Genomic DNA, 14374 nt, shown 5'->3' on the forward strand with positions numbered 1-14374 from the left:
TGTTTTGAAATATTTGTGTATAACTAAGAGAAGGGTAAAGTTGGACAAAATCTATGTTCCAAAACAGAAAACACTTTGCTTTATCCAAGTAATTGAATGGGTGCTAAATTAAAACTAGTTTCTTCAACTATAGAAGAAACTAAGTAATAATGAATCATGATTAAAAGGAATCTCAGTGTTTATTATTGCACTGCGCTACTCTTGCTGTTATTTCCATCACAGTATTTCCCTGCTGCTAAAAGATTACATTAAATAGCAATATACACTGTCCATCCCAGATCTCTAAAACACTCCTGTTCAGTACTTGATGAAAAGCTTACAAATACCACCCAATTCATTGTCAGTTCTTTTTAATACTATAAAGCTTTTGAAAAGCTATTATTATGACAGACGTTTTATATGTAACCAGTGCTTGATTTAGACTAAGGCTGACACTGCAATATAGTAGTTTCATATGTTAAAATAAACTATAGATACAGATAGTATAGGAAGAAAAGTGAACAAAAATTATTTATCAAAGGATGTACAATCAAAGATTTTCTATCAATAGTCTATTAAAATGGGAACAGATACTATAACATAAAAATTAGTTTTGCCGTTATTATACTGCAGTTAATTTAAAAAGAGTTACATACTTCTTTTTTAAGTATCAGAGACTGGTAGGCAGGAATTTCTTTGTCTTTAAATTGTAAGGAAAGAATAAAGGAAAATATGAGCCAGTAGTTGGCATACCCTGTTAACAGGATATAATTTTTTTCACTGTAAAGCTAATCTACAAATTCTGATTGTTTTTCAAATTCACATTTAGTAAGAAAGAATCGGACTTACACTATGCTAAGAACCTTTCCAATCACCTACATATAATTTGGATGTTTAATTAGGTGAAATGCTTAATATGCAAACTCAACACATTCAGAAATGTTCCAGGTGAACTAGATTGTAAATAGACAATGCACTTATTTTAGCAAATAAAAATGTTGAGCCATTTTTATAACTCTTACAATAACTCTTTAGATTCATTCGAGGGGAGGAATTATCTTTGCATTGTCTATAATAACTTTTTGACCCTTTTAATGAGGTACACTTAGAAAAGTAATGTAAACACCTTTATAATTAACTTCTCAAAATCTAAAGTCATCTCCTATCTATTCTAATATAATGTCTAAATAATTTTGACTTTTACTATTTTGACTCATTTCAAATTTCAGAATGTTTTCTCTCTCATTTCAGAATATATAACCTTATCTTTATATTCTTGTACCCAGTACTTCTTGGTGCACAGAGCGATACATCTGGATAATGTTTAATTATCTGAGAAAATAAATAGGGTAAATAAAACCCTTATTTGATGCATCACTGTAGGTACTTCTAGATCTGTCAGTATAGTTAATACCAAGAGAGAAAAATGTTCTCTACCAACTAATGTTGGCTATTTTTTCTTTCTTTACTCTTAGAGGTTTTTAGGATACAGTTTTTACTAGGACACCCATTTAAGTATATTATTCCTTCTGATTCCATTTGGTAGCTGCATAATACATCATGTTTTCTTAGACCCAACCAGACTTTTATTTGACTTCTCACCAGAAAATATCTGAGGTAAGTTTTTCCTCCCTTCTTCTATCACACATCTAAATTGTGGATCCTCATTAGAACATTTGCATGAACAACATTATATATCCAGTGGAAAATATTTCTCTACACTTAATACCTAACTTGCTAAGGTTATATAAATTTTAGAAAGTTATCCATAGACCTTCACATCTGATGCTGATTTTGCATTTTAAATATTGGTAAGTAGCATAATCTCTAAAAAATGTATGTACTCAGTTAATCTTTATTCGTTTTTTTCAGTAAATTCCTAGAATAGTTTATAATAGCAAAGAAAAGGTGATAAAGGAGGAATAAAGTAAATATGTCACTTAAAATAAATCACTAAAAAAGGAGTTCTGCATTTTGAAAATTATTAATTTCTAAACAATGCAAGTTGAGCAGTTCACATCTGACATAAAAAAAATCTAATTTTCTATTTATTAAAATAATTTTGATAGTTTGACTTTGATTAGTGGACACACAAAAATAAATAAAATAATTTAAATTTTTAGTAGCCACAAATATTTTGGACGAGCTTATGCATGTGGATTTAGAGATGATATTATTGGCTTAGTTATAATGCTATAAATCCCTAAGAGGTGCACTGTGCTTTCCTACATATATAATTATTTTTAATTTGTGGTATTGTACATGTCTTACTGGAAGAATGTTCAATTAGTTGTGTGTTACTTGGCTTATCTTTCTACATATCTTATGTCTATGCATTGTCAATTTTAGATGGCAGTTTCATAGAGGTTAGGCCAGAATGTGCTTAAAATTTGCAGAACATCACATTACATATGATTCATATAATTTTGGGGATGACAGTGATATGGTTATTTTTATGCCATAAACTTTTAATTGCAAGGAAAACATAAACCAATTAAGGTTAAAAATTAATTTTCTAACCATAGTGAAAGGGAAAATGAACTCTAAAGAATGCAAAGGTAAAAAACTTGCTTAAATTTGTTATATACCAAATCACTCACGATAGCAACAAACTATAGTGTAATATAATCTGTATAAGCTAAAATCTGAATGTAAACTTTAAGTGCATGCCTTTACTCATAAAACTTTTCTTATAAAGTACATTTGTTATCAGTTATACATAAAGTACTTTTACTTGTAGGTAGATAATTAAGTGAAAACGCTCAATATGCTAAAAAGTGATATGAGGCTCTTAGGTAATAGCTGTGGCAAGTTTCTCATCACATAATATATTTTATAGAAGGTGTGTATCTACATGTACATATCTATATAGACATATCTACATATATCTATATAGCTATCTGCATAGATATATCTATACAGTTATCTATATATATGTTCCGCTGCCTTGCGGCATACCTCTTCAGGGGAAAGGCTAAGGGAGTAAACCCCGACAGAAAATCCGGAGCCGGAGTCCCTAAGGCGGTTTGACGTTGTAGTCAACACCGGCAACTCCTGCGGCGCACCTGAAGCCAAGCTGTATTGACTCCGTCTTTCCCTTGGATCCTTCAGCTGCGAAGAGAGGGGGGGTCTGCTGCATGGGCAACAGCAGACCCTCCATATCACCCTGCCCAGGCTCTGTAGCTTCAGCTTCACTGGAGAGGACACTCCAGCGTCATCGCAAGATGTCGATTCAACACGGGAGGAGACAGATACCGTGTCACTCCCGAGTCGGACTGCACAGCCATTCTCGGCGGTGCAGATAGACTCTTAAGAAGCTACACCATCGTCTCTCGAGACGGACGGCTGCCGATCTATATATGTAATATCTATCTACATATTATCTATTATCATCATCTATCATCTACTTATTTATCTATCATCTATTTATTTATCTAGATTGGCAGCCTTTTTAACATTTAATATGTGTCTTTCTCTGTTCCTTGATTTCAGTTTGAGTCTTTGTTATTTGAGACAGTATAAGATAAATGATTATGAAAAGAAAAGGCATTTTTGTAGATAGGTATCTTTTCTCCAAACTGTTTGTTTTACCATTCTGCTTCTCAAAGAACATACAATTAAGTAAACTGACCACTAAGTGTAAACAGTGAGCAACCTGTTGGGGGAATTCATTTTATAACATGTAGTTTAGAATGCCTTTTAGTATGATAAATTCAAATACAGTAACTTATAAGTATGTCAGTAAGTTCTTTAAAAAGCGAGAAATATTTTTGAAAATCAATTTTGAATTCCTTTCTGTTATAATGCAATTCTTTCCCTTCCACAAAATTAATCTACTTAATTAATATTTCCAGATATCAACATGGGATTGAAAAAAACAAAGCTTTTGTAGTATTAAATATGATGTTATTCTTGAAAAAGTAATTAATTCACCCTGATTTTTTTCTTTATTTCTTCCAATGTTTTTATTTCTCCTTTATAGCATAAAGTGCCAGACTTGAAAATCTTTAATTGTATTAAAAAAGACTATTAAAATAAATTTGTGAGCCATGTCTGTTAATGTTTTGTTGTTTTCTAATGACACAAATTGTCTCGAAAATATGTTCCAAAGCATTATTTATATAAATACTTGTTTTTATTTATAGTAAAAGTGACTTTTCTAGGAAAGAAAATGATTGCTTTTTCAATGATTGCAAATTTTTAAGTTGACAAGTTTAATTACATGCTGGTTAGTTCTACATGCAGTACCTTCAAACAGTGCGGCTGCCTTGGAACTTCTCATATACCTCAGGCTTTTATGCACGGTTTTCCTGTTTATTTCTCTTGTCATCCTTTTCCTATCTCTCCACATCCTTTGTCTCTTTATTTAGTCTTTCTACTTTTTCTTAGTCTGTATTTTCTTGTTTCCCCTTTCTCCTCTGTTTTTTATCTACCTCCGTATTTACTTTTCTTTTTTAACTCTTTAATTCTCAAACCCTTGAAGAGAGAGGAAATGGTAGGAAGAAAATTTTAAACAAAATACTTTTTTTAATTTAGTGAATAATCTTTGAGTATTCTTTAGATATCTGGTCTTTGTGGTGTAAGTTTAGTTAACTTGAAATAAAATGTTTAAAGAAAAAGCTATAATTATTTCTTTGAGAGGATCTATAGAGCTATTTTCTAGGATAAATATATCTTATAGATGAGTTACTTTATGTACTGATAGCAATATGTATTACATGTATTTTTCTAGTACTATTATATACATATGAGGTTTCACATATATAAAATTTTGGAGATGGTGATTATGTTTTATTAGGAAGCACATTCTAGATAAATTGTTTTTATTAGCTTTGATAACATATTTATAGACATCTTGCTTCCTATTGTTTAAACTTTATTATTTATTTTAATCATACCTTTAAACCATTGCAAATGGCTTTTCATTTATAGCATTGTGACATTGATAAGATTATTGATTAAAAAGTATTGAGAACACTGACTTGTTTATTTTTAACTATGCTAGTAAAGGCTCAACTGTTTCAGTATAATACATTTTGTGTGTGGAACATAAAGATATAACCTGATGAAATCTGATGCACTAGAAAGCTAGTATCTAAAAATGGTATTACTTTAATATTATTATTATTAAATAATTAGATAATATAACAATTATTACAGAAAATTCTCAGTCATTCTTGCCATCAAAAATGGTATACAGCTGTGAAATATGTTAACAGACATTGGTTGCGACCACATTTTCGCTTTCTCTCTCTGTCAAGGTACCTGTGTCAGTGGCCATGATGACTCCCCAGGTAATTACCCCTCAGCAAATGCAGCAGATCCTTCAGCAGCAAGTTCTGTCTCCTCAGCAGCTCCAAGCCCTTCTCCAGCAGCAGCAGGCAGTCATGCTGCAGCAGGTAATGTGGGTTACCTGCTTTGGTGTTCTAGCATGGCACAGAGGTATACCCCCATGTTACAGCATCATGGACATATTTGAGAATTTATTTTCCATTTGAAGGGACAACCTAGCAGCATGCTAGAACATAAATGTACAGTTTTAATTGCAGAGCTGCATAACAACATTTAGGTCTCTTGGTCTTTTTAGATACATTAAAGTGTAGAAAAAGAGCAGAGAAAGGTGTAAATGAAACATGAGATAAATCAGTATTAAAATATACAAATGCTTAGACACATTTGCTTTGTAGACTTGCCAATAAAAGTGCAAAGAGATGTATAGATAATTGTTACTTTTAAAACTCCTAATATCTTAGCACTTTTTAGTTCATGTAATTATGAGATTTGAACTGGCCCTTTTATTACAATGGGGAAAGTAACATCCCAAATGTTTTTGTTTTCTCAAAAATATGTTCTGTGTTTTGGAAGAGAAGTATCTACTCAACTAGGACAGTTGAACAGCTAAGTCACCAGCTCATAAAATATAATTAAAAAAAAAATAACAAAGCTAATATGTACATCATTGGAACCCTAATTGTATATAAAGTGGACTTCATGTTATAGGCTTACTTATCATAAAGAAAATGATGTGCTGTATCTTAATTTTTATATACTTAATTACTTTTTTGTCTTTGATGATGACCACAGGTCAGTTGCTTATATTCCAGTTCCTTTTATACATCTGATGGATTTAAATTATTTTCCTATAACAAATAAACAACCTGATTATCTGTAACTATGTATTTGGTTCTTATAAATGGTAGAGTATAACTTATTCTATATACTATTGGGACTTCAGATGTAATAATTTAGTGTATTAATTTGTCTCTGACCCTTTAGAAGACAGATTTTCTATACCTTTTTGTTTAGGATTTTTTAAAAAAAAATCTGGATTGGAAAATTTCAGAGTTATCTTGGGAAAAAATGTACGTAGATCTCTCTCCTTGAATCCAATGCATGATTTCTTGTTGTTCTTGTGAGGTGAATCTTAATGAATATTTTATCATATCCCAATCTAGAAGAGTTTAGGAAATTTATAATACACAAAACTTTTGCCTTTATTTATTCAAATCAAAATGGTTTATTCAGCAACAACTACAAGAGTTTTACAAGAAACAGCAAGAGCAGTTACATCTTCAGCTTTTGCAGCAGCAACAGCAGCAGCAGCAGCAGCAGCAGCAGCAGCAGCAGCAGCAGCAACAGCAGCAGCAGCAGCAGCAGCAGCAGCAGCAGCAGCAGCAGCAGCAGCAGCAGCAGCAGCAACATCCTGGAAAGCAAGCAAAAGAGGTAGGATCTGGCCCACTTACTGGTATAGAAGACTGTGAGTTTGGAAAGGGCAGTGAGGGCAGGGTGGTCTCAGACCTTACTCTCACAAGGCTTTTGGTCAAAGATGCATTATCATACATTTTTTACTAAGGTTAGTAACAGGAACAGTAGAACTACCCTCCTGTCCTTTTTTGTAGCTTGGAACTTGAGAGTTCCCAGTCCAATGCTGCTGTCATCTAATGTTCACTGCTGAATCAGTGTACAAATAACAATCTCTGCTGGATAAAGTACCAAATATCTTGTATTTACCAAGAATTCTAAGTTGGTGAGGGAACTTTATTTTTCTCAGAGCTGCAGCTCAAAGAACATGAATGCAAATTTGGCCTCTTATTGGGGGTTGGGGGTTCAGGGAAGAAACTGGTTGAGCACAGATTTCAAAGTCACAGGCTTCTGATTAATGAACTGCTACTGTAGGTTTGGAGTGGTGAGTAGAAAGTTACAGTTTGATATGCTCATAAATCAAACTGACAAGCTGGCTTCTCGGGCCTAGCTTGCAGTTGTCAGCAAACTGCATCAAATATAAACATAATACAAACAAAACATGTTGAAGTAGTTAAATTGATCAGCAGGTATCAGAGCTGTTGTCTTCAAGCTGCCATTATGCAGACGTCCAGGAAACAGTTTTGACCTCCCGAGGCTTTGATTCTGTTTGGATTTGTGAATAGAATTTCAGACAGCCATCAACTACAGAATAGAAATTGCTCCCTTATTTCTCTGGAGGCTTTGGGCAATCCACATGACTTGCTCCATTATGCAGTCTGTTTTCCAGTGAGTGCATCAGAACTTTCTTTTCCTCAAACTGAAAAGGAAAGGTCTTTCATGGCAGCTTGTCTTTCTCTGAAGTTTGACTTCCTTCTCCTCAGTCCAAAGAACTAGAGTTTGTATTGTAATACTTCACAAAATTGAAAGTTAAACTTTTCCTTATAATGAGGAGACTTTTTTTGCCTTGAACATAATTCAGTCTTTAATATACTCCAACAAGAGAGGAGAAGGAAGAAGAGGGAGAGCTAACAGGCCTTTCCTGTGAAAGTTACATCCCAGTTTATTAAAAGATTACTAGAGACTACATTCATGAACTTCTGAAGAGTGACCTTACTCAGTTGGAAAAAAATAGAGAATGTTGTTGAAATTGACTGTTTCTATAAACTGTTATTCTTTTAATGTATATAAATGTATTATCATCTTCAATAAGCTGATTTTTAAAAGTCTGAACCTTTGTTAAATACTTTCTCTAGACCTTGCCTCATGCTCTTAATGCAAGTTCTTAGGTTCTCTGATGCTGTGTGATATTTTAAAGAAAAGCAAGTGAAAATCTAGAACTTGCATATAGTCTGCACTTGACAACTTACCAGGTGATGAGAGGAGTGTAAATTTCTCTGTGTGAGAGCTGTTTGAGCAGACCATATTCTCTGCTGTTGACTGGTGGGTTCTCTGATAGCAGCAGCAGCAGCAGCAGCAGCAGCAGTTGGCAGCACAGCAGCTTGTCTTTCAGCAGCAGCTTCTCCAGATGCAACAACTCCAGCAGCAACAACATTTGCTCAGCCTTCAGCGTCAGGGACTCATCTCCATTCCACCTGGCCAGGCAGCACTTCCTGTCCAGTCACTGCCTCAAGGTACATACAAAATGTGGTACACACTTCATTTCTAATGTTGCACTTTCTAATATTTCATGGCCTGACTGCTTTATACCTTGAGAATTATGTTTTTGCAACCTTTAAGATTATTATTAAAACATGATTAACATGGTTGCATGACACACTTTTTGAGATTCAGAAATTTTACTACACTTTGCTTTCAAATGTTTTGTTAAATATTAAATGTGTATTTCTTAGTCATATGGCAGAAACTAATTTAAAAAGGGCAACAGAATTCAAGCACTATTAAATATACACTGAAAATCTGCAAAGAACTGGATTAGTGGTAAGGCTAACAACACTCTGTTTAACATAAATGAGCTGAGTTTTGTGGACAACTGACCAGAAGATAGAAGTTCCTAGTCTTCACATTGAAACCCCAACATATGAAAGAGAGGCTTTATATATTTCTGCAGAGCACGTTCCTACTTATGTCATATGGGGTCCCATCGTACATCGAGGGACCAGACCGATCTTATTTTTTCTAAAATAATATAATCAATTTGTATATTGTAAATTATAGCTTTAAAAAGCTATCAACTAAAAAAAAAAAAAGCTATCAACTGTGTTCTTATTTGTTTTTCAGATAAGAAAACTTTGGATGTACTTTGATAATAATAAAATACTATCTAATAATAGACTATCATACAATAATACAATTGTATATACTTTTCATTTAACTTTTAACTTTTGGAACATAGAACAATTTCTAGGTACTAAAAGAAAAAAAACTGTAACTAAAGTGACTCACGTGCTAAAATTCTCAATTAATTAAAAGTCATATATCATTAAACTTCATAAAAACATATTTTAATTTGCATTTGGATTTTGTTAGAACAAACCTTAATCCAGATGAACTTTATATTGAGTTTGTTATATTTTTTACACAGGGATCACACTGTAGTAGTATTTGTTGTGCATTTTTCTGACTCAAGGGTACACTGTAGAAAATTAAGAACAATGAAGTATACAAAAATTAAAATTAATCAAACGAAATATAATCATTGTTTTGTCACATAAAAATATTATGGTAAATGTTTTTTCTCTTTATTTTTCAAATTACTGTCTTGTTCGCTTACTTTTCCTAGAATTCCCTCTTTCACTTGACTTCTAACCCTCTACTTCACCTGATCTTCTAATTCATTCCTAGGAAATCAAGAAAGTTTAAATAGTAAAAAAAAAAAAAAAAAAAAAAGATACTAAACGCTCTTTTCTGTGTTACTCCAAAGAGAATTGGAATAAATCATGGTGTCACAAGAACAATGATTATTCCACTCACAAGTTATTGTTCTTTAGGAAAATAAGTACAGTTTGAAGGTGAATAAACAAGGTTTAAAAAAGAAAGAAACATAAATTAATTCAGTGTAAACATAGATGTCTTTGGTAGAAACTACACTAAAACAAAAGAAAAATATCTCATTGAATTTTACCAGTAAAATTTAAATAAAATCTGTATTTAGGATCTCATTACATGAGATTTCATTCAATAGAAAAGCATGGTCTACCATGATTTTGTTTTTTGTTTTTGCTAAAACCATTCAAACAAGCATTGAAAAAAGTTTAAAATAGATATTCATAGAAACAAAGTATAACTTATTTGAAATATATTTGTTAAACTGTATTCTTCCAAAACAAGCATATAAAATATCTTTCTAAACAAGAAAATTTATTATGATACAGCCATTCTAATAGCTTTAAAATGAAAATTTTATCTCTGAGTTTTATTTTGATAGCTGAGAGATAAAACACACAGGATGGAGAACATTGAGGGAAAGGAAGTAAATCTGAAAACATATCTGGTTTTGTGCAGGAAATTTATATTTTAAACAGAAGAGATGAAAATCAATATTGTGTTTTTCAGTGTTTAGATGAATAAGTGTGAAAAGTTTCATTGTGGAGACCCATAAGCCAAACACAGTCAGACTGTCAAATAAACCAACTACAGTAAAAAATCATGATTTCATGATGCTGTGCTGAAATCCCCAAATTAGAGTGTGAGAAAGAAAAGTAGTATTTGTTAGAAAATGTAAGCCCTGCCTTAGTTATTGGTTATTTCAGATAAAAATATTTTAAATATTTTTATTTATAGTTTCCCAGTGCACTTTGTACCAGGGTTTGGACTGTTGATTAGCCATGAATAGGAGACAAATAAAACTGGGTAGGATTAATATGCAGTGATAATTTTTCCTTTGCATTCTTAAAAATATGGCATATTTGAAGTATTTATCCCCATGATTTAACACAAATTTCTCGGGCTGCTTTTAATGTTAAAACTTTTTTCAACTATATAAAAAATATGTGTATAAGAATCAGCTAATTTTGGTAACAATAGGAGATATACTCACATTTTTCTCTATTGTAAAATAATGAATGTATTTTACCACTTTAAAGTAAATTATTTTAAATATGAAGCATTTAAAGTCATCAAAAATATTGCTATAATATTCAAATGTAATGTAAACTAAGCAATTAGATTATCTCTACATTTATAGAGTGACTATAGATATACAGAAATCAAATAAAAAAGAGTGAATTTTGAAAACAATCTCAAATAAAGTACTGAATATAAAGCTATTTACTACATGTATAGTATAGTTCATATATCAGCTAGTAATTACTTAGAGACACATTTTTATAACCCAGTACCATTGTCTATAGGTTAGAAAATAGAAAAGTATTGTGCATGTACGTTAAACTTAGTTTTTTTTTTCACATAAGATAGAAGTCAGTGTACCCCCAATACATAATATATTCACAGGTTTACTATAATTATAGAGACTATAAATTCCATCTTATTTCAACTTTTTACACATTTTTGAACTTATAAAAGTTAGTTAAGACATAATAAGATTTTTACTACCAATCTGAAACACCAAACAAGAAATGCTAGCTATCAAGCAAAGCACTGTTTTGAACTAACACTTTATAGAACGGGATCAGCTTGGAATCAGAGAATTTTTGAATAATAAAAAAGTGAAATCTTTTGAAATAACAAATAATAATGTCTTTTTGCTGAGTTAGGAATGTGCTGAAGTTTGTCTTTGATATTAGTATTTAGCCAAAATCAGTTATTTGGCTTTGACTTCATTCTTTGCTTATGTTAATCTAGATAGCCAAATGCCTACTTCAGCATCACTTCTGACATTTTTGATTTTTTGCTTAATCTATGATCATGTTTGCATAATCACCATTGTATATTCATGGTAACAATACCAGTAACTTATTTTAAATATTAAGCATTTAAAGTAATCATGAATATTACTATAATTTTCAATTTTAATATAAAATAAGCAATTTGATTATCTCTACATTTATAAAAAATACATTTCATACAGAATTATTAACATCTTAGTATTCCATTTCAAATACTAGTAAGTCTTCTATTTGTAAGTTGGAGGAGCAGTTGGTGGGGGGGCAATTTATATGATGGAACTCCATAAGCAAACACAAGCATGAATGTACTTTTATCATTACCTGTGAATGCTATTACTTTTGTATATAAAAACTAACATATATAATTAAATACATTGGGATATATTAAAATTGTGTTGTTAGTTTTGAGAAAATGTAAAAAAGAAAGATGGCGATTAAATTATATCATAATTCTAATTGTTACAGAATTGCTTAATGAGCTAACCTGCATAATGTCTTTTAGGACATAAGGCTTGAAAATAATTTCTGTTTGCCAATTCTTTATGTCTTGAAGAAAGACTAAAAAGTGAAATATTAACTTTGCCACATTAAAATGTCATGCTGATTAAAACTGAGAAATTGTTGTTTTTGTAATAAAACACCAAATTTTAAAAATGCAGCCTGTAAAATTTTAATATTAAAATCACAGGAGGAATTTTTTATATCAAATGTATTCCTGTATCCCTATCCCAGAAGTTCCTTTCTTTGGTGACATTATTTGCCTTTGGTCTCAGATTTAGCAAATAGTGATTTTTACTCCTTATAATTCATCCTTTGGGCAAAATGTGTATTTTTTTCACCCTTCATTACACATATATTTGAAAGATGGACATTGTACTTACAGTTTATTCTAAACCCCTAGTCAAATAATATGTTAAGTTAGCACATTATATATAAAAATATAACTGTGAAAGATAGCTCAGAGACTGGAGTAATGGTTGCCTCTGGAGAAGAGAACTGAGGATCCAGAGCTCAGGGCTGGTAGGGGTATTTAATTTTTCAATATGTACCCTTCTCTGTGACTTAATTATTTTATCCATGTGTATATACTAGTTTTAAAAATGTAAAATTTAATATTAAAAATAAAAATTACATGATTACATTTCAAAAATTCGAGTTACTAAATATCAAATTGGTTCAATAAATATATGACTGATATAAATACTTCTACCAAAATTTGTTTTTATTACTTCTTATTGTAAGTAACCCTAGCAAATAAATAGAGTACTAGTACATAAGTGAATTAAAAATTCAAAGTAGACTTAATTTTTTAAACATTGACTTTAGAGAGTAGCAATGTTCATAAATAGTATCCTCTCTAAGAGCCACAGAATTTCCATGTGGAAACCAAGATGTCTGAGAACTGTGTGAATTTTTTAAAATCAATGATATCTTCAACTGATTACTGAGCACATACCAGACACTGTTCTAGGCACTGGGGGTATACCGGTAATAAAAGTTTCTTATTCTTATAAAGCTTAAATTGCAGTGGAGGGAGACTGATGGTAATTAAAACAAACAAATAAATAATATAGTTTCCAAGACTGATAAATGCTTGAAAGAAAAATATAGTAGGGTAAGGTCATAGAAAATGATAGAAGGCAGGATGGGGAGAGGCAGTGGTTGACAGCGTGGTCAAAGACCTCTGAGAGGAGGTGATGCTTGAACCATTTAAGTGAAGGGAAAGAGAAAGCCATAGGGATATTTGAAACCAGAGTGGCCTAGGCTTTGGGAACAGCCAGCCAGAGCAATAGATGGAAAGGGAATAAATGTTTGATGCATTTGAGAGTCAGCAGGCTAGAATAACAGAATGAAATGTAGAGAAATAGAAAGAGAGAGAGAAACAGAGAGATGAGGTCAGAGAAACAGGCAAGAGCACAGTGATAAATGTCAGCCCCCCACAGGCCATAGTAAAGTGTTTTATTTATTTATTTATTTATCTCTACGTTATCTGAAAAAGCATTGGAGTTTGGGAAGTTTCATGGCCTAATTTACACTTAAAGGTGTACATTTTGGCTTACATAGGAAGGGTAAATTATATGAAGGCAAGGTAAAATCAGGGAGACAGTCAGGAAGCTGTAGTGGTGGTCCAGGCAAGAGTAAATGGTGAAACACAGAGATAGGCAGGTGAGATAGTGAAGTTTTGATGCAGAAGTCATGTTGATGCTATTACAAGAAAGGATTTGCTAATGGAGTTTGGCTTTTAGGACAACAAACACATATAAACAAGTAATAAAAAAGTTACAGTCAGAAAAGTTTCAGAATCCTATGCTAAAACTAGAAATAAAGTTATAATTAATTAACAATTTTATATAGGCATTACTTTCTATGTAGTAGAACCATCTTACTTTTTTAAGCCTTTTTTGTTTGTTTTTTTTTTACAAAAAGTTTTTACAACTTTAGAAAACTGAGTTATGCTATATTTTCTTTAGTCTCAGGCTCAGTTTTAAAATCACAAGGAGCTAGATTCACCAAAATGATAATTTTTAATAAAACTATCTGTATGAGATGGTGATAAGTATAACAATTTAAGAATACCACTGTAATGAATGATATGACTAGAAATTATGGTTGGAGCAGTGAGAATTCTTCTATTACCTTGGTCTACTTACCACTATGCCTAGATCACTGATTCTTCCACTTGCAGGGGAAGGGATGAGACGGCTTACTCTCCTCACCGTCATATTCTGTTATCTTTCTCCACTCTCCCCTGCCTATTATATTCCACTTCATTCGTACACACCTCTTGAGTAGTCAACATCACTGTACCATATGATGTAGATGTATGTTGGGTTGTGGGAGAGTGG

The 14374-nt window shown here is 31.9% G+C and overlaps 1 protein-coding gene across 1 annotated transcript in view; it reads left to right on the forward strand.

The window, feature by feature from the left end:
* FOXP2 (forkhead box P2) overlaps window positions 1-14374 on the forward strand; it is a 370651-nt gene that overhangs the window by 294984 nt on the left and 61293 nt on the right. The window contains exons 5-8 of the mRNA XM_090286764.1: window positions 5241-5378; window positions 6505-6702; window positions 7308-7310; window positions 8180-8354. Of these exons, the coding sequence (XP_090142890.1) occupies window positions 5241-5378; window positions 6505-6702; window positions 7308-7310; window positions 8180-8354 (514 nt within the window). The remainder of the gene's footprint in view (window positions 1-5240; window positions 5379-6504; window positions 6703-7307; window positions 7311-8179; window positions 8355-14374) is intronic.

Source organism: Furipterus horrens, unplaced genomic scaffold, assembly GCF_987537825.1.
Source record: "Furipterus horrens unplaced genomic scaffold, mFurHor1.1.pri manual_scaffold_9, whole genome shotgun sequence".
Taxonomy (NCBI): Eukaryota; Metazoa; Chordata; class Mammalia; order Chiroptera; family Furipteridae; genus Furipterus; species Furipterus horrens.